Source organism: Parasteatoda tepidariorum, chromosome 6, assembly GCF_043381705.1.
Source record: "Parasteatoda tepidariorum isolate YZ-2023 chromosome 6, CAS_Ptep_4.0, whole genome shotgun sequence".
NCBI classification, from domain to species: domain Eukaryota; kingdom Metazoa; phylum Arthropoda; class Arachnida; order Araneae; family Theridiidae; genus Parasteatoda; species Parasteatoda tepidariorum.
The window spans coordinates 3652627-3675011 of record NC_092209.1 but is presented as its reverse complement, the minus strand read 5'-3'; the positions used below and the strand labels follow the sequence as shown (position 1 = coordinate 3675011).

Sequence of the window (22385 nt, the reverse complement as noted above, 5' to 3'; positions counted from 1 at the left end):
TATTGTCACGACGTTGCCTCGTGACAATTCTCGTGGTCAAACTTGTTAATTAAACAGTTGATTAAGATCCCGTGCTCTCATCTCGCAATCGAATGGTCAGTTGAACTTTTAACTTTCTAGAAATTTGTCACAAGATGATTGATTTGTCGACCTTCGGATGCATGATAAGAACACGAGACCACGTTTAACCCCTTAAAATAATATATATAAATAAACTCCAAAAAAAGAGGAGTTAGTCAGAAAGAGAATTTGCCTCTCAATAGTCTCCTCAGTCCGATTGCCTCTCAATACGAGCAGCTATGGGTAAGTGTGGTCCTCCTTCTCCTTATTGATATGTATAATGATTAGTAATAAATAAAATGTAACTTTAACTTTCAATTTGGATATTCTTTAAATATATACCCGCCACACATAATTACTGGTTATACACTATACACTTATGTTTATAATTGAAAGCATTAATATGTTAATTCAACAATTCCTTTTAAATGTCCTCTTTTCTAAAAATGACTTTGGTTACTCTTCTTAACCCACATCACTCTGTAAGTACCGTATATTCCGGCGCATAACGCGCCCCGGCGTATAACGCGCACCCGTAATTTCTAATAACTTATTTTAAATCTTAAGATATACTCCTCGTATAACGAGCACGAAAATTTGGATTGTACATGTGCAGTATCTCGTCTAGTATCTATAGAAAACCAGAAAGCCTTTAAGTGTGGGACATGTTTAGGTACAGATAATACAAAAAAATTGTTGAAAGAATGTAACACCGATATGGCAGTTATTCTGGGCAGATTGACACCATTAGTTTAGCCATTGGACGTCTGCTTTTAAAGCCAATTTAAAAAAAACAGTGGAACACTTGGATGTTGGAGGGCGAGAAAACCTTTACGAAAGGAGGACATATGCGCCATGCAAGTTTGGAAACAGTGTGCGAATGGATATTAAAAGCATGGGATGAAATTAAGCCTGAGATGGTTAGAAAATCATTCGAAAAATGCAGCATTTCAAATAATCTGCACGGATCAGATATTTATGGATGAGGGTAACACAGATGATTAAGACGAAACAGATTGTGATGACGCGCCTGAAGAAATAACGGAAGACGAATATAATGAACTATTTATGTAATAACAAAAATCAATAAAGTATATAGGTAAACTTATGTTATTTCTTTAAAATAAAAGTATTTTTCTATATTTAAATTTTTTTAATCTATAATTTTTTATAGTCTGCGTATACCACGCACCCGTAAATTCCAATGTTATTTTTTGTGTTAAAAGTGCGCGTTATACGCCGGAATATACGGTACTCATTAATGTTAGAGGATAAGATAATACTGAAAAGAATCGTGTCACAAAACAGTTCTTTTAATGTTAAAAGATATAAAATCGCTCAAATGAGTCGAACAATCACTGTAATGTTAAAGTATAAAAAAAACGACACAAAAATCAACTCTTTGAGCCGATATTAATGTTAAGAGATAGGTTCCATTCATTTGACTTAATGATTCATTTAATGCTAAGAGAAGCAAACATTTCATTCAATCATTATTTCGATTCTCAACTTTTTTTTCCTTATTTCAGTTCATCCAATCAGAGGTTCGCATTCATATTTCAATTTATTATCCAATCAGCGCAACAATTTCTGTAGCTTTCGCTTAAATTGTAAATTATCTCCAAGATAAATGATTAAGTTAATTTTTTCGATAATTGTTTATCAACCAAACCATTTATTTATTGACAACTAATGGTTAGCCTAATTACTGTAATAATTATTTTACAATCTGGGAGTAAGTTTACATGTTTTCGCTATTTTGTGTCAATTATTTGGTTTACTAAAGCCCGCAAAGATTTGTCTAGGGGGGGGGGGAACCGTAATTTTATATTAGTATTAGTTGTGTTAAAGTGTAGTTCGTTCACCAGGAGTTGGCTCCATCTCTTTGGACGAAGAGTTCATTTCAGAGCGGGAGTAAGAGGGATCCGCGCTTAAAATTGAGACAACCCTTAATGCACGCCAAACACTCAGGGCCGTAACTACGCCGGGCCACCGCCCCGGGGCCCCAACGGTCAAGGGGGCCCCATATGAAGAGACCACATCATGTTTGTTTTCAAAATACAGTACTCTAATTATATATATGTAGGAAAGAAATTGTGTTAAGATAGAGTTGATGAAAATTTTCGTTTTTGTAATTACGTACCTACAATAACATAAAGGGAAGGGTAAAAAACGGTAAAACACTTTTTCGCGAATTATTTCCTTTTCTCAAAAGAACAAACACGCTTTGCAGAGAAGGGGAAAGGCCACAGCTGCATGTAGTTGATTGTTAACACTTTCTGTATATTGCACTTCTGGTTTACTTAGTTGTTTCCTCTACTATCTAGCGTCATACCCAGTGGCGTGCCAACCAGGGGGAGGCAGAGGGCCCCTCTAAAATTTGAGTGATGGGGCAAGCGATGCGTTTCGCCCCTCCTGAAATTTAGACACTCACAAAAATAAAGTCGGTAATTTAAATTTTTTTTTTTTCAATTTTGAAGCTATTTTTGAAATAAGAAAACTTTACATTCCTCTAACATATGTGCTTTGCCTCTTCTGATATTTAGTTATTCGCCAAGACGAAATCCATTAAAATAGGAAATTTTAGAGAAGAAAAAGAAACCGATTCTTTCTCAGCTTTGAAGTTATTTATACATCAAGTAGGATACTTTATTTTGTTATGAGCGATTAATGTGTTTTTTGACTTTTGGAAAAGTAAAGTAAAAGTGGAAAAAATATTTTATTTCCAATTTTCACTCTTCCGAAATAGTAATGAGGGGGCGAACATATTGTTTCGCCCTTCTGAAATTTCAAAGTGCTCAAAAATAGAAATTGGTAACTAAAAAAATTGTCATCTTTGAATCACGTTTACAAATAGAAAATTTATTTTCTTCTGAAATAAAAGTGAGAGGGGATTTGCTTCTCATCTTCTGAAATTTTGACATTAATAGAATAAAATCAAGTAAAGTAGGAAATTTTAGAAGAAAAAAATTGTTTTGTTTCATAACTTCGACGATATTTTCCAAATAGAAAACTTCATTTTACTCTTAAATTATAGTAAGGGGATAGAAAACTGGTATACTGGTATATAAACAAAACACATTATTTTCTTCTGATATAATGTGTTTTGTATCTTCTGAAATTCAGACATTTGAAATAATAAAGTCTAGTAATTTTCTATTTAAAAAAGACTTTTTGAAGCTATTTTCCTCTTAAATTAAAGTGAGGGGGCGAAGAATATACTTCACCCCTTCTGAAATTCAGACATTCGCAGGAATAAAGTCAAGTAAAATTTATATTTAACTCTTATTTTCGACTTAAAGCTATTTTCCAAATCGAAAACTTTATTTTCCTCTGAAATTTAATTGAGATGGAAGATAATGTGCCCTATTTGACATCCGCTGCAATAAAGTAAAATAGAATTGAGAATTTTAAAAAAAGAAATTACTTTTTTTCCAATTTACTAGCTATTTTCCAAATTGAAGTAGAAATCCCTCCCAAGAAAAATACTTCGGTTTTGTTTAAATTTTTTTCTACTTATTACAACTTTTAATTTATTAAAAAAAATTAAAACTAAAACACGAAAAGAGAAGAGGAGCACATCATAAAAAAACATGACAAGTGTTTAGAAAACTAAAATAAGTACCACTGTTTTGCATCCTGAAAAATGCATCCTACACTGAGACTAATAGATATACACTGAGTGGCCAAATTATTATGACCACCCCTTCAGTACGCTGTTGGCCTATACCCTATACGGCGCAATGTGCTCCTTGATTAAGATCACTTGCAATTTGTCGCACTGTTGCTCTCCTGTTGCGCTGCACAACCCTGGCCAGCCTTCTCCCTGATCGAGCATTCAGTACCCTGTGACGACCACAAGTCTGACGTTGAGACCCGGTTTTTTGCTTGATTGTCCATTCTTTGTACACATTAACAACTGCTGCTCTAGACCACTTCATAAGTGCAGCCGTTTTGCTGATACTCGTTCCGACACATCTCGCACCCACAATCATTCCACGTTGAAATTCAGTTAAGTCACTTTTCCTTCCCATATCTGAGCAAGCAGCACAGTATAACTGATGACTCACTTGTCCAGCATTCCCGTGTAAATTTATTATCTTGCCTTCTAGCCGCAGCGCTGTGACGCAATAACTCATTTGCATAAAACTCTGAGGTGGTCATGATAATTTGGCCACTCTGTGTATGTTTTTCCAGTGCATTTTAATACTATCTTACATTGGTTAAGGCCTTACTTTTTATCATTTATTGTTTTTATATGTATACCATTAAACTATTAGTATTTACATTGTGTCAGCGTGTTTATTATTTGATAATTTTAATATGTTTTACAATGCTATTTACCACATGTTTTTGAACAAATTTCTTTGATATATTTTTACATAGCTTAAGACCTTTTAGCGACTTCTTGTATTAGCTTTTCAGAAGATTATTGCTTCTAGACTCATTTCTATTCATTACTTTATATTTTAAGATATTTATTATTAGTATGGCGACGGCCTATACTCCTTTTATAAAACTTTTTATCACATTACTATCCCTGGCCAAATGCCAATTTGTATTTCATTTCATGTTATTAATCCATCACCCATTTTGGGGGGCTTAAGTATTACACATATTTTTGCTAGTACTATTTTAGTGCTTCTGATATAAATTGTATATTATTACTTGTATGCAGTTCATCGTTTAGAGCATAATTTTCTCGCTCCGACCAATGATCCCGTTTTTAATCGTTTGCCTTCTATTAGGTTTATTTAACATCCATTTCATGTTTTGGGATTATCTTATCATTCTTCACCTAAATTAATATCAAAACTATTTTCTTTCATCCTCGCTCTACCTAGAGGCGCCTTTATTCTTTTTTTTATTTTCTGCAGAGTTTTCGTTTCATCTAATGAACACTTATTAATATTCTTGATTGCACTTTATTAAATATAACATTTTGGTCATCCTTGCACCGACCACCCCCCTTTGGCATTTCTTTCTTCTTTTCTTTTTTTTCAGGTTCAATATCTTTTAAAGACAACGCCATTTCGCACCATGTCATTAAGCACCAAAATTAATACAATAAATACTCCACCTAGCAGCGCCTTTCACGTTTTTTGTATTCTTTAGAGTTTTCACTTCATCTAATGTACAATTAATAACATTCTTGATTGTTTTTTGTTAAATATAACTTTTTGGACATCCTCGCACCGACCACCCCCCTTTTCTTATTTTTTTCCAACTTTAGTTTATTTACAGGTTTTTGTTCTTTATAGGCTACGCCATATCATACCATGTCATTTGGTCACCATGTCAAATTTGAACCTATCGATGCTCGCTCCGTCTCTAATGTTTATTCCGTTACTGTTAAGTTCTCAGTTCACATATTGCGTAACTAATAATCTTTTCGTCTGTCTTTGATTAAATATAACATTTTGGACATCCTTGCTCCGACCACTGACCCCAATTCTTTACATTTTTAATACTCGCTCTGTTCACCTAGCCCACTTTTCATCTTTTGATTTCTACTAGTTTTTTTTTTTTTTTAATTTTTCTTGACTGACTGGCGGTGGCAACTTTCATCATTGCTTTATCAATGAAGCCTTCTTCCTCATTTTATTTTATGTACTGGGGGTTCGGAAAGGCCATTAATTTAAAAAGACTTATTATATTTTAACCTCCTTAAGTCTTATTACCATCAAGACAGTCAAACTCTGATTAGTAAGCAAGTTACAAAAGGCGTTTTTGACTCGCCAGTCAGGCGTTCTACATTACTTAAACCGTCTTTGCTCAGCAAGACGTCACGTACAAACAAATCTGAGACAACATCACTCTTAACGACAAGCAACTCCCAACCTCCCTTGGACTTCGTTTTATTCACTCCAGTTCAAAATCATGCAACTAACAGCGGCTCCACAACTTCTTCACCAAGACTCGATTGTAGTTCAATTGAAAGATCAATCGCAGGTGGATTCGTTGCCTCACCATCTAGACCACCACGAGACAGCTCTCTAGTGCGTAACAACAGTTATTTACCTTCTTCACACAAATCAGCGGAAACACCATACGCCCGAGTCCATTTTCTCGGAGCATTCATCAAGATCTTGCACATCCAAGGGTTGCACCGCCAAGTAAAGATACATCATCTATAAGTTCCCCGACAGAAACTCAGTACGTTGATGTGGACATCCCAGTCTCCCCAAACTTACTCATTTGGCTGGATCCTACTTACTCTGATCAAACATCTTAATCTGATGAGTCTCGATAAAATCAGTTCACAAGACACCAATGCTTTCCATGAATGTCTTGATGCAGTCACAAGCATCAAAAACTCCTTCAGTCATAACAGACAGGAGGAACCACAGCAATTACCACAAATCCAGAACCTTGAAGTTCAATTAAAGAACATTTCCGAACAAATTTCACAATTGAAGAAAACAGACATCACTCCATCATTTAGTGAAACAGTCAAGAAAAATTCTGCACCGCAACCGGCACCAATCATCATCATCACATCTGACGACGGAAATGGCCCAGACTAAATCCTGAAGATCATTAACGAAGCAAACGATAAACCCATAGTAAAGGAAATCTACAAAACTAAAAATCTTTTAGAGATTAAATTCCATAATCAAGAAGATAAAGAAAAACTTACCTCAACCATCAAAGACAAACTTCAATATCGTGACAAACAACAGAAATTCACTTCTTTAATAATTCTCAACGCTCCATCACATTTTGATGGTGAAGATGTTGTTACCATACTCCAGAAAACTAGCTCAACTAAAGTCAACAATTGCACCATTAACTACATCAAATCTATTCCACATAAAAAGTCAGTCGACAAGCGTCACATCATCGTAAATGTTCCTCGCAACCTAGCCTCTCTACTTCTGAAAAATAAAGTCATCTTCATCGGATTAAACAAATGTATCATAAAAAGAAGGATTCTCCTACGGCGCTGCGATTGGTGTCAAGACCTTGACCACAACACCCATCAAGTGCAACTCTTCCGATCAACATTGTATCAATTGTTGGTATGCCAACACTCATTTCGCTACACACTTTGATCCACACCACCCGGCATACTCGCCCAAGTTATCTCTATGCGCTCAGAGCAGACTAATAGCCACGACTATTAGTCTCCGTGTGCTTCCACCATCATGGACTTTCAAAAAAAAAAATAATAATAATAAAAAACTCTCCGAGACTTTCAGGTCATTTTTCTCCCTGCAATTTCAGGACAATTTTATTATTTTTTACAATCCTACTTAATTGGCAATTATTCATGAATTTCCCTTGAACCACAAAACCAAATAAACTATCGGTTGCAACGAGTCTTTTTCCCAACCTCAAAGATTACGTCATGTAGGAAATCGGCTTCCGATCAAAATGTCTATATCAGTTATTTCTCAAGTATCCGAAAGAAAATTCCTTGCTAATTGTTTAATTCTCTCATGGGGTGCGGCTATTTTCCCACACGTTATTTTTTCTACTACAAATGCTTCAATGCAAAAATTTAATTTTTTATCGTTTTTGTTCTGAAGATTCACTTTCACTAAATTCTAAGAACACACATTGGAAATTTTTTCTCCAAAACCGAAAACATGCAACCGTTCAGTTTTAATGGTCCTGAGGTTCAACTCACTACAAATATCACGTTTCAAAAAACTGCAATGGCTACCAGAGTCATATAAAATTCTTACCAACTTCTTTACATTACCATAAATCAAATACGCTAAAGAAGTCTGTAAATAGATCATTTCATTTTGTTTTCGTTTCGAAACACATGAAGCGGTAACGGATGCCAGAGTATCGTTTTTCTCTTTCTGCTGATTTATCACAAATTAATTCGCTGTGCGGTTTCTTGCATAATGTGCAAATAAATTTATTCCAACATTTTTTTGATGCGTGGTATTTCTTTAAGCACCGGAAACAGTGAAATTGATCTTTAAGCACTTGTTTTTTTTTCTTCGATGGTCAGAGAACAATCTTTCGTTTCGTGATTTTTGGAATTACAAAGCAAACAAAATATATTGTTAGATGCCGAAACTAATGCCGAGGAAGATGAGAACTTTCGATTATAATTATGTTTACTATGGGTCTCCGACCGTTGCTGTGTTTCGAAATGAACACTTACTTTTTTAGAACTATTAGACAACACATGTGAGGCTTCTCTACATTCTACCTCTTTTCTAATAAATGAAATCAGTTCATCAATATCAAAATCTACGCTCGATTTTCTATTTTTATTATAATCTAAATTTAAATCCTCTGGTAGCTTTTGTAAAATAACAGGACAGAGTAAATTACCATAACTACCTTTTGTTACATTCATTGATTGCAAACTGCGAAAGTGGATTTCACATTCATCATAGAACTTACGTAGAGCTTTAATATCATATGAATTTCTTACAGAATTAATTGATAAAAGTTTATTCATATGACTACTAATAATTAAATCTTGCCTACCAAATCTTTCGTTTAGCAACTTAATAGAAGAATCATAATTACTTTCAGTTAATGAGAACCCAGAAATTGCACTCAAAGCAACACCCCCTAAATACATCTTAAGATAATTAAATGTATCAATTTTTTTAAGACTCTCATTACTATGTATTCCAGAAACTGTGCCCCTCACAGGCATCACCAAAAAATTTGTTTATCTCCAATTTAGGTAATTTAACGTTAGCAACGTGCGAGATATAAGTTATATTTTCTTGTAAATCATTGTTACCACTATTAACCGTTACTTCCTGTCCTGTAGTCTGGCATTTCAGTAAATATCTTTCGATTCTGCCTTTAAAAGCCTCGATCATTGATACTCTTGACTTTGTATAATTTCACTCATCGCTCTTTTTAAAATATTTTTCAATATCCAAATCAAGAGCCTTTAAATTTTCATTTTTTTTCAACTAACTGCTTTAGTGAATAATGCAACGTATCATAATCAGGAAATGTTTCTAAGAACAATTTGTCTATCTTATTTATCAATTTCGTAATCAACTGTCTGATAACAGCTCGTTTCGATTTTAATATCTCAAAATCATCCATTATAAAAATAAATAGCTCTAAGAGTTATTGAAATTATTTGCAACTTCCTTTTTTTCAAACATAAATCGTGATATCGATAATTCCAATTATTAATAAAAAATTTTCTTTGGAAAACAGGAAAACCAAATGTAAATTTATTTATAAAGAGGTAAGTAAAGGTTTGCATTAATTAATTTAATACATTTAAATTTTATATTTATATACTGTTCGAATTCTTTTATAAGAATGGTAACATAAAAATTGCTTTTTTTTATGTTCGTATATAAAATTTTATTTGTAAAGTAAATACTTTAACTGATAATTTTACTGTTTATTGTGTGCATGGATTTTGTTCTTATTTTATATATTTCAAATTATTAAGTCCCTTAATTTTTTTAAATTGGAACTTCGAGGTTTTAGGGTTTTTAACAACTTTGTTTTCTTTAAAAAATGAAATGCAATCTTTATTTTATATTAAAAAAAACATATTTAATTTAATAAAAGAACGCATTTAATTTAATAAAAAAAGCTATGAATATCAGCTTAGAAATCCGTAGCAATTAAAATCCATTGCCATGACAAACCATTAGTAAGAATTTTTTTTTTAATTAGCAAATATGCTTTGACTTTTTCTCATTTTTCTTTCATAAAAAAAATATTTCTCTTTGTCATAATTTTATCACATATGATTACATGGCTACATGAATACATGGTCAAATATTCAAGAACGATTTTCTAGTGACCTGTCCATATTGGAGTAAGGCAACTTTGTTTTTGTTAATCGATGTATATAGAGAAAAAAATTTCTGAATATTTTTTCAATTAGGACTTTTTAAAATGTGGGTATATTTGCCGATAGAAAAAAAAAGTCTATAATTTCCTTCAGTTTCCATAACGCGATCAAAAACTTTTAAATTTGAAACTAAAAAATAATTTTCATTTTAATAATGGTCTTGTCTTGAAAAGACCTTCCTAACGATATAGTAACCGGATTCAACAGGTTTATAAAACTGGTATTTTATGACTAGCATTATATTTAGAGGAAAAGGAGGCTACTGTGAACATAGGGTACAGGAGTAGACAACATGAATAGCTATTTTCCCCCTAGTCATATTCTCTGGGTGAGATGTCGTAAATTGGTAACATTTACGTACAGTGAACCAAAAAAGTACCACCCTGAATAACTTTTGATTTAATGATCGGATCTTCACGTTCTAGAACTCCATCTTAATAATTCGAGGGTGTGACATCAAATATGCAAATTAATTAATGCTCGATATTTCATTTAAGGTTAGGCAATCAAACACAAAAACATACTTTTTCTGAATAAACATAACTTTTGTTCAACGGATTCGATTTTCCAATCCCCGTAATATAGGTGGTAGCTGTAATCTGGGAAATATGGTCCCAATAGTTGGGTCGGGTGAGCTATCCAAAGTTTGGACCCCCAAATGTTAATTTTATTTTTTTGTATTTCACTACAGATCGAGAGTTTTTTCAAAAATGAAAAAATTTTGCAGACGATTATAAAATTCTGTTATCTAAAGATAATTCCATGCAAAAAATAACTTTTAGTAAATATTTATTATTTTTTATTTAATAATAGTCTGATGTTGATCATTTACGTAGCACTAGTGCTGCACAATAGGCTATTGGCGACGGTCTGTGAAACATCCGTTGGCTTTGATCCTCTGTAGAGGAGATGGCACCCCCGCTTCTGTAGCCCGGTGACCTGCACGCGAAGTCGAGCACTTTATTGTAGAACAGTTTAACGAAGACAAATACCGTACACCCTCGGTCCATACGCAGACTGATCCAAGTGATTACCCACCCGCACACTGACCGCAGCCAGTGATGTTTGACTTCGGTGATCTGCTAGGAATCGTGTCTTAACGGTTTCTTTGGGACAATAATAGTCTGAAAACTTTTGAATCGTAAGGCATATATATATATATATTCCAAATCAAGAGCCTTTAAATTTTCATTTTTTTTCAACTAACTGCTTTAGTGAATAATGCAACGTATCATAATCAGGAAATGTTTCTAAGAACAATTTGTCTATCTTATTTATCAATTTCGTAATCAACTGTCTGATAACAGCTCGTTTCGATTTTAATATCTCAAAATCATCCATTATAAAAATAAATAGCTCTAAGAGTTATTGAAATTATTTGCAACTTCCTTTTTTTCAAACATAAATCGTGATATCGATAATTCCAATTATTAATAAAAAATTTTCTTTGGAAAACAGGAAAACCAAATGTAAATTTATTTATAAAGAGGTAAGTAAAGGTTTGCATTAATTAATTTAATACATTTAAATTTTATATTTATATACTGTTCGAATTCTTTTATAAGAATGGTAACATAAAAATTGCTTTTTTTTATGTTCGTATATAAAATTTTATTTGTAAAGTAAATACTTTAACTGATAATTTTACTGTTTATTGTGTGCATGGATTTTGTTCTTATTTTATATATTTCAAATTATTAAGTCCCTTAATTTTTTTAAATTGGAACTTCGAGGTTTTAGGGTTTTTAACAACTTTGTTTTCTTTAAAAAATGAAATGCAATCTTTATTTTATATTAAAAAAAACATATTTAATTTAATAAAAGAACGCATTTAATTTAATAAAAAAAGCTATGAATATCAGCTTAGAAATCCGTAGCAATTAAAATCCATTGCCATGACAAACCATTAGTAAGAATTTTTTTTTNATATTAAATGGTTCTTTTACTAATATATATATATTTGTATTTTAAAGTATCTAATTCCACGTGGAAAATACAAATTTGAGCGAAATTGGTTAAATAGTGCATTAGTTCCTGAGAAATCGAGTTTTATAAGTAATTTTTCTTAAATTTAATTTCTCAAGATTAATCGATTTCGCTGAAATTTTGTATTTTGCCATATGGAAAACTGTTTTGTAATCCAAATTATATGCAAACAAATAACTTGTTCTCATAAATATATTCGTTCACATAATACTTAAGTAACTAAAAAGACGGTTAGAGATGAATTACAGAAAGTTTTTGAAAGGGCCCCCGCCAAAAATGTTTGCCCCAGGGGTGAAGTTACGGCGCTGCAAACACTAACAGTGAATTCTTTTTAAGTCACTTACTTCGCTTTATCATCTGCTATTATACCTTTCGTTACTCTATCTAATTAAATATATTTTAAATTTAAAAACGACTGTGTGCCCAGCAAAATTTCTTAAAAAGGACAAATTATTTCCTCAAAAGAGAGAAATATCATCAGATTTATGAAATATTTAATGTTAAAAAAATGTACATAAAGATTGCGAAATAAATATTTTTGTCATACGATCGCCAAAATAGCAACTTTGTTCGGGATTGTTCACATCCTTCTCTCAAAAATAGCGAAATAGTATCGTCGCGTACCACGTGATGAAGGCGGGTGCCAACTCCTGCTGGTGAACAAACTATCAAGACAAAAATGCCACATAGAGAGGCGAAAAAAGTAAAGAGGCAGAAGCTTGACTAACCCCTGTAAACGGTACACGAAATATAAGTGTTCAAGAACATTTTAAAGAAATATTACAAAAAAGTTCATATTTACCTCGTCCAAAATACGGTAGCAAAATTCTATGTTACCCAAATAAAACTGTTCGTAATCAGAATCAGCTTTGTCAATAGCAAGTGAAGATCTTCGTGCCAATAAGCATTTCTCTATAATAGATTTTGAGGCACTGTTCAGTAGTGACAACCTTGTTGAAATTAGAGAAACAGCATCAGACATTAAAGCTTCGATTTCTCGATTATGATCATCGGAGTGATGACGTTCGTCAAAAATTACATTGGACACTATTGAAGGCAGATAATACTTAAAATGAATAGCATAGTCTGTATAATTTAGTAACATAGTTTCAACCATTCTTAAAGCTCCTTGGGTATCTAAAATCCTATCAGGATCTATCTTATTTGCATTTCTAAAAAAGCATCCAACCTCACTTATAAAATATTTTAAGTATTCTTTTGAACTCTGGCTCTTGGGATTAAAGAAATTAACCGTATCAATACTAAAAAGAAGTGAAATAAGCTGCTGACGTGTTTCATTAGAGCTATTTATAAATGCTTCTAAGATCGTATCAATTAGAATATATTCAGGCTTATCTTCATGAATGATTTCTTTTAGTTCACAGATAATTGAATGAGCTTCTAACTCATCTTTGTTCAGGGTAACTTCTACGGGAGGAGGGTGAAAACAATCAGTTTCTTGAGTGAGTTCGTTAGCTTTTATGAGAATACCACAGAATTTATGGGCTCTGTTGCCTTTCTTGATAACTTCTAAGGTCTTCTGAAAGTTCTCCTTAAGTCGCACATGCGAAAAACATACCTATATAAAATAAAATTATAATTAAGACCATGTAATACTTGTATGTTGATATTTTCTTGTTGATATTTTTTGCCCTGAATTATCCGAGGAAGGTTTATTGCATTAAAATGGCTGTAAAATTTAAACCAAAGTTCAGAAAAAGTTGATATTTGTGTAACGTTATTTTAAGTCTATAAATGTTTATATTTCGTAAATATAGTAATTAAATTATGAATTACGAGCATGAATTCTTGCTTTATGCGCCATTATATTTAAAAGTTCAATTCCATTTATAAAACGCCATTACAATGTAGAAAGCGCCTTTACATCGAAGAAGACACTATAACACTGAATTCCACACGGTTTCTTATAAGTAGTATGCGCAGAGTACTTAAAAGGCGAACCACTTGTGCGCATGAACCCAAATTCTATTTTATAAATACTTGAGAGAAATTTATCATATATATTTGAGAATTGAATCTATAGTGGTTGACAAGTAAATAAAACAAACCAATTATATTCATAAATTAAACAAATTTTTAGACATATATTTGCTACCACTTTCTAATTTTTAATAAATTTCATATTAAATGGTTCTTTTACTAATTAGTTTACTTTCATGGTGGTTTGATCAGACTACCTACAAAAAACCGTGTGGAGGCTTTCAGTTATAGGAGGCGTTGATAGAGCACCTTTATGTTGAATTGCATTTTTTTTTCATATATCGAGATGTGCCGAGAATTTTTTCCCCTCTCTTTTATATGCTTTAAGTAAGGTCCATCTTGAGTAGAATCATTATCATTACTAGGTCTACTAGTACAACGATCCTAAATTACTTAACATTAAAAATCTACTTACTCTGTTGTTCCAAAAATGCGGGAGAATTTGCAGAATGGTCTGACGATACATCGTATATAATTTCAGATAAATTTTCCACACAACTTTTTCACTAAACCAAGTATACACTAGTTTTCTAAATAGAAAAAAGATTTATTAGTAAGCATGTGGAAATTACGAGACAGATTATCCCAAATGATCTCAAATAAAGTTTTTTATAAGTAAAATTGCGGCAACTACGATTTACGCCTACCTTGAATTACATTACGACAAATTGGCGCAGAAACAATTTAACTAATAATCTTTAAATGCATTTTAGACAAAGTATTTTTTTTTATCCGTTCCAATTAATCAAGAGTATTGTGTTAATAAAAGTGTAGGGAAGGCAGCAGGGTTAGCCTGGTTGGTAGGGCACTGGACCTATGCCCAAGAGTTCGTGGGTTTGAACCCTGCCGGCCGAAGACTCCCCGTGTAGTAAATGGTGACAGATGTACGTACGCTAAATATGTCGAGTCACAAAGTCCTCCATGTTCCCAAAACAAATTATACCTCTGGGGGATCCAGGAGTTTCTTCTGAATTTTTTGAATTAATAGGTAAATTACAAAGGCTACGGAGTTGAACATTGGTAGTCGTAAACCCAAAATTGAGACGACTGTTCAACATTATTAAATCTAACATTATTATTAAAAAACATTATTAAATCTTAAATTTTGTTAATTATTATATCTTATTTAAATTGCGTTGTGCAAAAAGAATTTTTATTTTAAGGTCTTGAGAAAAATACATTTTTGCTAAATTAAATTATTATGCAATTAATTATCTTTGAAAAGTTAATTTACTAAAGTTTATTTGAATCATTTTAGAACCTGTTAAGAAAAATAAAATTAGTAATCATTTTAGGAATCAATATAAAATCATCAGAGAACAATCATTGATTCTTTATTTGACGTTACATTAATCATTTACTTTTTCAAACTAAAATCAGTAGATAAATTATAAAAAAAGATAGCAAAAATAATACCTGGAGTGGAGAGAATTAAAATTACCGTTAAATTTTGGCAGTCCTTGATTAACCACATATTATTTTAAGTCTGTGAGGTTTGGAAACTAGTGGCATATATGGCATATAACATGAGCAAATTTATATCTGGCAATTATATACTTCATGAAGAAGATAACATTTGACCTAAGACGTCAGTGACAACTAATTTATAAGCAAAATGGTGTGTTAAAATTTAGCTTCGTTACCTGTTAAGAATGTTAATTAGCATGAAGTTAATTAAATAGAACGACGTATTACACATCGAACTTGTTGAAGTATAATTCTTTCTAGTTTACTTCTTTCACTCAACTTTGAGTTTTTATTTGTTTAGCTATTTTATTGCAAGCATAATATATTGTATTGTGTACTTCGACACAAAATTATTTTGTTTATGTTGTACATGGCTTTGTGTCTGTTATTGTATTAAGTAAGAAATATATAGAAAAAGAATTGAAATCTTTGTGAAAGGATATAGAATGTGTCACCTGAGAAAATCAATACTTGACGGGCATGGCTTACTCGAAATAGAATGGAAAGGACAGTTGTTAATATAAACAAATGCCTCATTTCATTGACCAATCAGATTGAGACACCCACGATGCGTCACTTTCAGTACAGTCATACCATTGAACTTAAACTAATACTTTATTACTATTTTTCGCTCTAGCCTCACTTTCTCGATTATTACAATCGGCTTATTTGCCTGCACAAGTAAAATCGAAAACCTACACTGGCATTAGACTTATCGTCGATGTTGGCAAGAAAAAAAAATCCTCGAAAAACGGGTAATAAACGCACAACACACTGGTTTGGAACGGTGTTTACCACGGTTTTTAACCTGTATATAAGAAAAAATTCCCCTGTTTTCTAAAGGGAAACATTTTTCACATCCTCAGAAAACTTTTGTTTTGTTTCTGTAAACATCCTAACATCTGTAAACATCCTTAAAGCGTACATAAAAGTAGTACTAAAACAAGAATTCAGAACATAGTCAAAATAGTATTTTATTAAACATTGTAGAATAATATATGATCATTTTAATAACTTAAGTTCTAAAATTTTTTGCAAGGATCAGAATTTACTTGATATTCCTAGTAGAACATATTTTGTCCTTTTTAACTTTTTTTTCTGCCATAGAGCCCTATCATTTCTCCTTTATACTACTTAATATAAAAGGTATTGTCACATTTACACTTAATGTAAAGTGACAAATTAATTTCTAATTTTACTTAAGCCTTTAATTTTTCTTTAAACGTTTTCCTTTTTTCCAATTTAGCAATTTTTAATCTAACTTTCTTGTTGACCTTTCTCATGGTCAATGCGGTCATCGCACTTCCTTTGGGGAAAGTCAACCAACTCTATTCACGCCTTTCATTTTCTTCTTTTAATTTTAGGGGGGCTAACTAACCAATCTCTTTCCTTTAAATTTCAAACTCTCCGCCTCTTTAAATTTAATTGGTCGTAGTTTTTTTGGTCTACCCCAGTTAAGGAATTTTTAAGTCTTTTTTAAAAAGATTCTCTTTTTCTCGAGCCTTCGGGCAGGTTACCCTTTTTTAAATTCTCCGCGATGCGGACTTCGGTCCGTATCGAGGGATTTCTTTTTACATATTTTCTTAACTTTTATTTTAAATTAAATCCATAGCTGCAATCAATTTCTGTAAATTTAAAATCAACATTTTATGCCTTTAATTTTCTTTAACATTAAAAAAAAAACCTTCTCGAATTTAAGCTTTCTTTCCATATTTATTTTAACTTTTAAATTACTCGTTCTTTTATAATTTACTTTTATCTATGACGCCTTCTGTTTTTTAATTCTCCCGTCACCCATTTCAATAAAATGCCTTGTGTTGGTAGATGTGGTGAAAGATGTATGTTACTAAATAAAATGATATGTTAATAATTTAATCTTGTGCTGGAGAATTTATTTGCCTCTATTTTCATGATTTATCATGTCCTCCTATATGTGTGTGGTGAGTACCTTTTTTTATTGTTAAGGGAATTTGTAATGTTTCATTGGAAACATCAGCTTACTGTATTAAATCATATATATTGTTTGGATATAGCATGACTTTATCGTTTTTATCTTTAATCTTAAATTTATTTTTAGTTTCGCCCCTTTTCCAAATTTGGTGATACCAAATTATCCAATTTGTTCAAACCTCACACTTTGTGACCTTTTGAACCTATTGGGTTATTGTCATCCCATGATAGCATTGTACAACCACTTTCATTAACGATCACGCTCCCCTTAATTTAATTTGATTACTTTTTATATATTTCGGCCTTAATTTTATTTATCTCGACATTTCAATCATTTAATTATTTTTAATCATGACTATATCCAGAGATACATCTAATTATGCAACCCATCCATTTCAATAACAATAACATAAATAACTTTATCTTATACGCACCAAAATATATAATTTAATTTAAGTCTTACAGGTATGACAAACAATAAGATACTGTTCAAAATATGTTTGTAATAGATTAAATGTTACTAGCTTTTCGCTGTTGCAGCATATTTTTTTTTTTTTTTGTATGTTTAAGTGACCAATAAATACTAAGCGAACGTGTTATGTTTAAGTAAGCAATGTGTTGTCATTCCTAGGGAAGAATTACTATGAAGTCTTTTTCTTTTTAATACCGCCAGATGGCGTTCTTTTCAAATTTGTATGTATTTGTTTGCTCTTCCTTACTAAACCTCTACTTTCTGTCTGAATCTCCACAGACTACAGTTGGTAGCAGAGCGTGGATTTGAGAATTGTTGCCATTCCCAGGGAAGGATTGCTACAAAGTCTTTTTCTTTTTTTCAGGATCATACATGAAAAAACAGTACCGTATAATCCTTCGTCGAACGGACGTGCTGAGCGAGCCCTAAGAGTATTAGTTGAAAGGGCTAGGACATTATTATATGAAAGTGAATTACCATTAAAATTTTGGGCTGAAGCGATAAATTTTAGCACTCACATTTCTAATCTGACACAGCGTAAAAATAAACAAAATCTTCTGATTGAAATATGGTCAGGAAAAACCTAAACTTAACTACTTAAAAGTATTTGGATGCGTTGTTTACTTTCATATACCTAAACAATTCCGAAATAAATTTGATGTTCCGGGAAAACGTGGGATTTTCGTCGGTTATTCTAAAGAAAGGCGCTCTAATAGAATATATGATGTCGATAAAAATATTGTAATTGATCTGTCAAATTTAAGGAATTATTAAGAGGAAGTAAATTTCTAACAAACAAAAATGAATGCATCATATGGAACATTGAGGATTTGATCCAGTTTAATATATCTTAACCGCAAACTGAAACCTATAACTCCCCTCCAACCGAATCAAGGAGTGAACATTCTTTTTTTCTCATAAGTCTAAAGAAAGAACGGATTTGCAGAATGAAAATAATCAAAATACTCCGGCATTAAGATGTTCTGAAAGAATAAAATATCCGCCAACGCGAGCTTAGCCTCGAAAAGATCCCTCAAAATTATAACCAGGTGAAATAGTAATAAATATTCGGAGTGGAAAACCGCAATGGAAAATGAACTTCTTTCGATGGAGAAGTATAAGATTTTCGAATTAATTGAGAGGCCTAAGAAGGAAAAACTAATAAAAAGCAAAAGGGTGTATTCAATTAAAAATAGTGATAATAACAAAATTTACAAAGCGCGACTAGTTGCAGCTGGATTTAATCAAATTAAAAATGTTGATTATTCTGAATAATATTCACCTGTGGTAAATATTGAATCATTCAGGTTATTAAATACTTTAGTTGCAAAATTGGATCTATTTGTTAAATTTTTTGATATTAAAACTGAATATTTATATGGTGGTATTGATGAAATTGTATACATGGAAATACCTCCAGATTTTGAAGATAAATATGGTAAAAATAATAAAATATGGTAAAAATTAAATAAAAATTAAATAAATATGGTAAAAATTAAATAAAAGTATTTATGGTCCACCTCAATCCGGTAGAAATTGGCATATAAAGTTAAAAAATGAACTTAAAAAGATTGGATTCACTCAACTTGCATCTGACAATTGCGTATTTACTCAAATTAATGATAATGATTTTTTCGCAATTTGTGTATACGTAGATGATTTGGCAATATTTTCTAAAATTCGAAGTGATACAAGGATATCATTTCAAAACTTAATCAAACATTGGAATTAAAAGAAACAACTAATGATTCAAAATTTTTAAGCATTGAGATTTCACAAAAAGAAAACGGAATTGGTTTATCTCAAACTCATTAAATTGAATCTTTAATGAAAAAATATGGTTTGGAAAATTGTAAGAAAACCAATACTCCCTTAACTAAAGGTGAAGATAGATGTTATAATCCAACTGATGATTTAGTAGATCAGACTGATTATCAGGAAATCGTCGGTGAACTTTTATATTTAGCAAATAGAACCCGACCATATATTGCTTTTGTAACTAGTTATTTATCACAATTTAATAAACGTCCCGAAAAAAGGCATTATGTTTTGGCTAAAAGAGTTTTGAAATATTTGAACGGTTCAAAAGATAGAGTCTTGTTTTATAGTAAAGAATTCGGTTTTTTAAATTGTAGCGCGGATGCAAGTTGGGGCAATGCAAAAGGAGGAAAATCTTTTTCAGATTGTGTAATTATGATAGGTAATTCTCTTCTAACATGCAAAAGTAGAAAACAAAGGTGTGTAGGACTTTCAACATGTGAAGCTGAATTATTTGCTGCAGCTGACACAGCTCGAGAACTTACTTTGTTAATAAATATGTTAAATGAAATGAACTGTAAAAAATTTATTAATGCTCCTGTTACTATATTTTCTGATAGCTAAGCTACTATTGACTGGTTGAATAATGCTAAATCTTCTAACAAAACCAGGCATGTAAATCTTAAATTTCATTTTGTGCGAGATATGATTGAAGATAAAATATTAAAAACTGTTTATAACAATACTAATGATAATATTTCTGAGTTTTTTTTTTAATAAAGCTGTAGCTTTTGTGAAGTTAATTTTCTCTTTGGAAAAAATAAGTTCAATTCGACATTTATATTAAGAGAATTAATATTTTTTTATGTATATTGTTATTTGTATTTTAAAGTAAAATCCTTCTCGCAGGGGAAAATTGTTGTCATTTCCAGTTTAATTCCGCCAGATGGCGTTCTTTTTAAATTTGCACGTATTTGTCTGCTCCTTGTAAATAAACCTTTACTTTCTGTCTGAATCTCGATCTCCACAGACTACACAATGTACATTCGAAATAGAGATAAATAAAATACATTTTTTTACTTCTCGTATCAATACAGAAAAGTGAAAAACAAACATTTCACTTACACGGAAATGTTATGTTGCAAGAATGTAGGCGACCACCGATTATCTTAGTCCCTAAAAAAAAAATTCCTCAGAATTTGTGCTGCATACTTCAGAATAATTCATCTTTATTTTTGTTTTAATCACAGCAGCCTATTATCCATCTTATAGCTAACCATTGATATCAAAATTCAGTGTTATCAGTGAAGCCATTTCATTGTTTACAAAAACTTTTTGTAGTTAATTATTTTGCTTGAGATTTAATGTTTGTTGAAATGTTAAGCTAAATGACACATTTTATAAAAATAAAAAAATTTATAGGATTTTTTTAAAGCCAAAAATTTTCAATTCGCTGCCTGAAATTCCCTCAAAATCTCGTTCGCATGGTGTAAGGCATATTTTATTAAACATGCATTTAAGTAATAATTACAAACATGAATAAAAAAAGTGTTTTCTTATAAGTTGAGATTAGACAATTAATACCAAAGTGGTGGCCACCACTTTGGTCTATTGGCCACCACTTTAATCAAAAAATTTTGCTTAAATTGCAGTACTAAATAATATTTAAATTGATAATAATTAACAACTCATAGTTATTACTTGTAATGCATTAAGAGTACCATGTTTTTATAAAAAACAATTAATAATTTAATTATTTTGATTATATTTTTATAAATAATACAACATAGTAAAAAGTATAACTTTGGTACATAATGCAAGTATTGTGCACGATTTAATGTATAATAGAATGTCCACAATGTTAATAATTAAAAAAAACTTGTCCAACGTTTATGACAATTTTTGTCAGATTTTGTCAGGTTTTTGAGATGTCAAATCAAAAATCAGTTTTCAAAGTCAAAATCCCAACCCTGTATATGGGGAGTTAAAATTTTTCTTCCCATTTTGTTCAGAGTTCTTCATAAATACATTAACAAAATGCGCAATAATTTCCAGAGACTTCACAGAGGGTTCGTAGCAAAATCTTTCAGCAAAAAATCAGCACCTTTTAAGTACTTTTAAGCACTCAAAAAATAATTTTAAGTACTATATACATTGAAAAATGCAAAATAATTTTCAAAGTCCTTACATGATCATGATAAAATAAATAGTTGCTGACAAAGAACTCCTTTTTTTTTATTATATTAGCCATTATAAAATGATCAAGATATTTTTTAGTTCACTATCAGAGGGCCTGAAATTGAGAATATCTTGCAAATAGCAGCAGAGTTGCACATGAGAGTGCAATAATCTCTCCGAACCCAGCTTAGTAGACGCTCATGCGGACTCGCAAGAATTTCATCCAAAGGATGCCAGCAGCAGAGTTCGGCCAGAAATATAAAACACCTCCCGCGAGCATAATAATTCAAAGCTGTCGAATTGAAAACCCATTCCACTGTCTCCCCTACTTTTTTGATGGGGGTACGTGTACTTCCTGGGGTGTTATGTAACCGGAAACTAATCCACTGTAGCGGCAGAAAAGGGGGATTGCAACCTGCGGTGGTCAACCTTAGAAGAGTAATTAAGATCCTCTACTGGGGTCAACAAGCTTTCAAAAGATATCAGAAGAAACTCATTCTACATCTTATATTACGCTTTTTATCGTTCTAAGAAAAACTTAACCTTAGAGGAGTTAACCTTAAGGAGCATAAGGAGTAATTAAGATCCTCTAGTAAGGCAGTGATTCTCAACCTTTTTTTTGCCTCCGCACACTTTTAACGATTTCAAAACTTGGCGGTACACAAAGAAAAAGATAAGTTTAAAAGATAGTTAGAAAGCGAA

General features: G+C 31.7%; 1 protein-coding gene across 1 annotated transcript in view; it reads right to left on the bottom strand.

Annotated features, from left to right (window-relative positions):
• The window catches only part of LOC107438901 (uncharacterized), a 36631-nt gene that overhangs the window by 7809 nt on the left and 6437 nt on the right, over positions 1-22385 (bottom strand). The window contains exons 2-3 of the mRNA XM_071181922.1: positions 14274-14388; positions 12660-13436 (exon numbers count right to left, since the gene is read on the bottom strand). Coding sequence (XP_071038023.1) covers positions 12660-13436; positions 14274-14324 — 828 coding nt within the window. The 5' untranslated portion in view covers positions 14325-14388. The remainder of the gene's footprint in view (positions 1-12659; positions 13437-14273; positions 14389-22385) is intronic.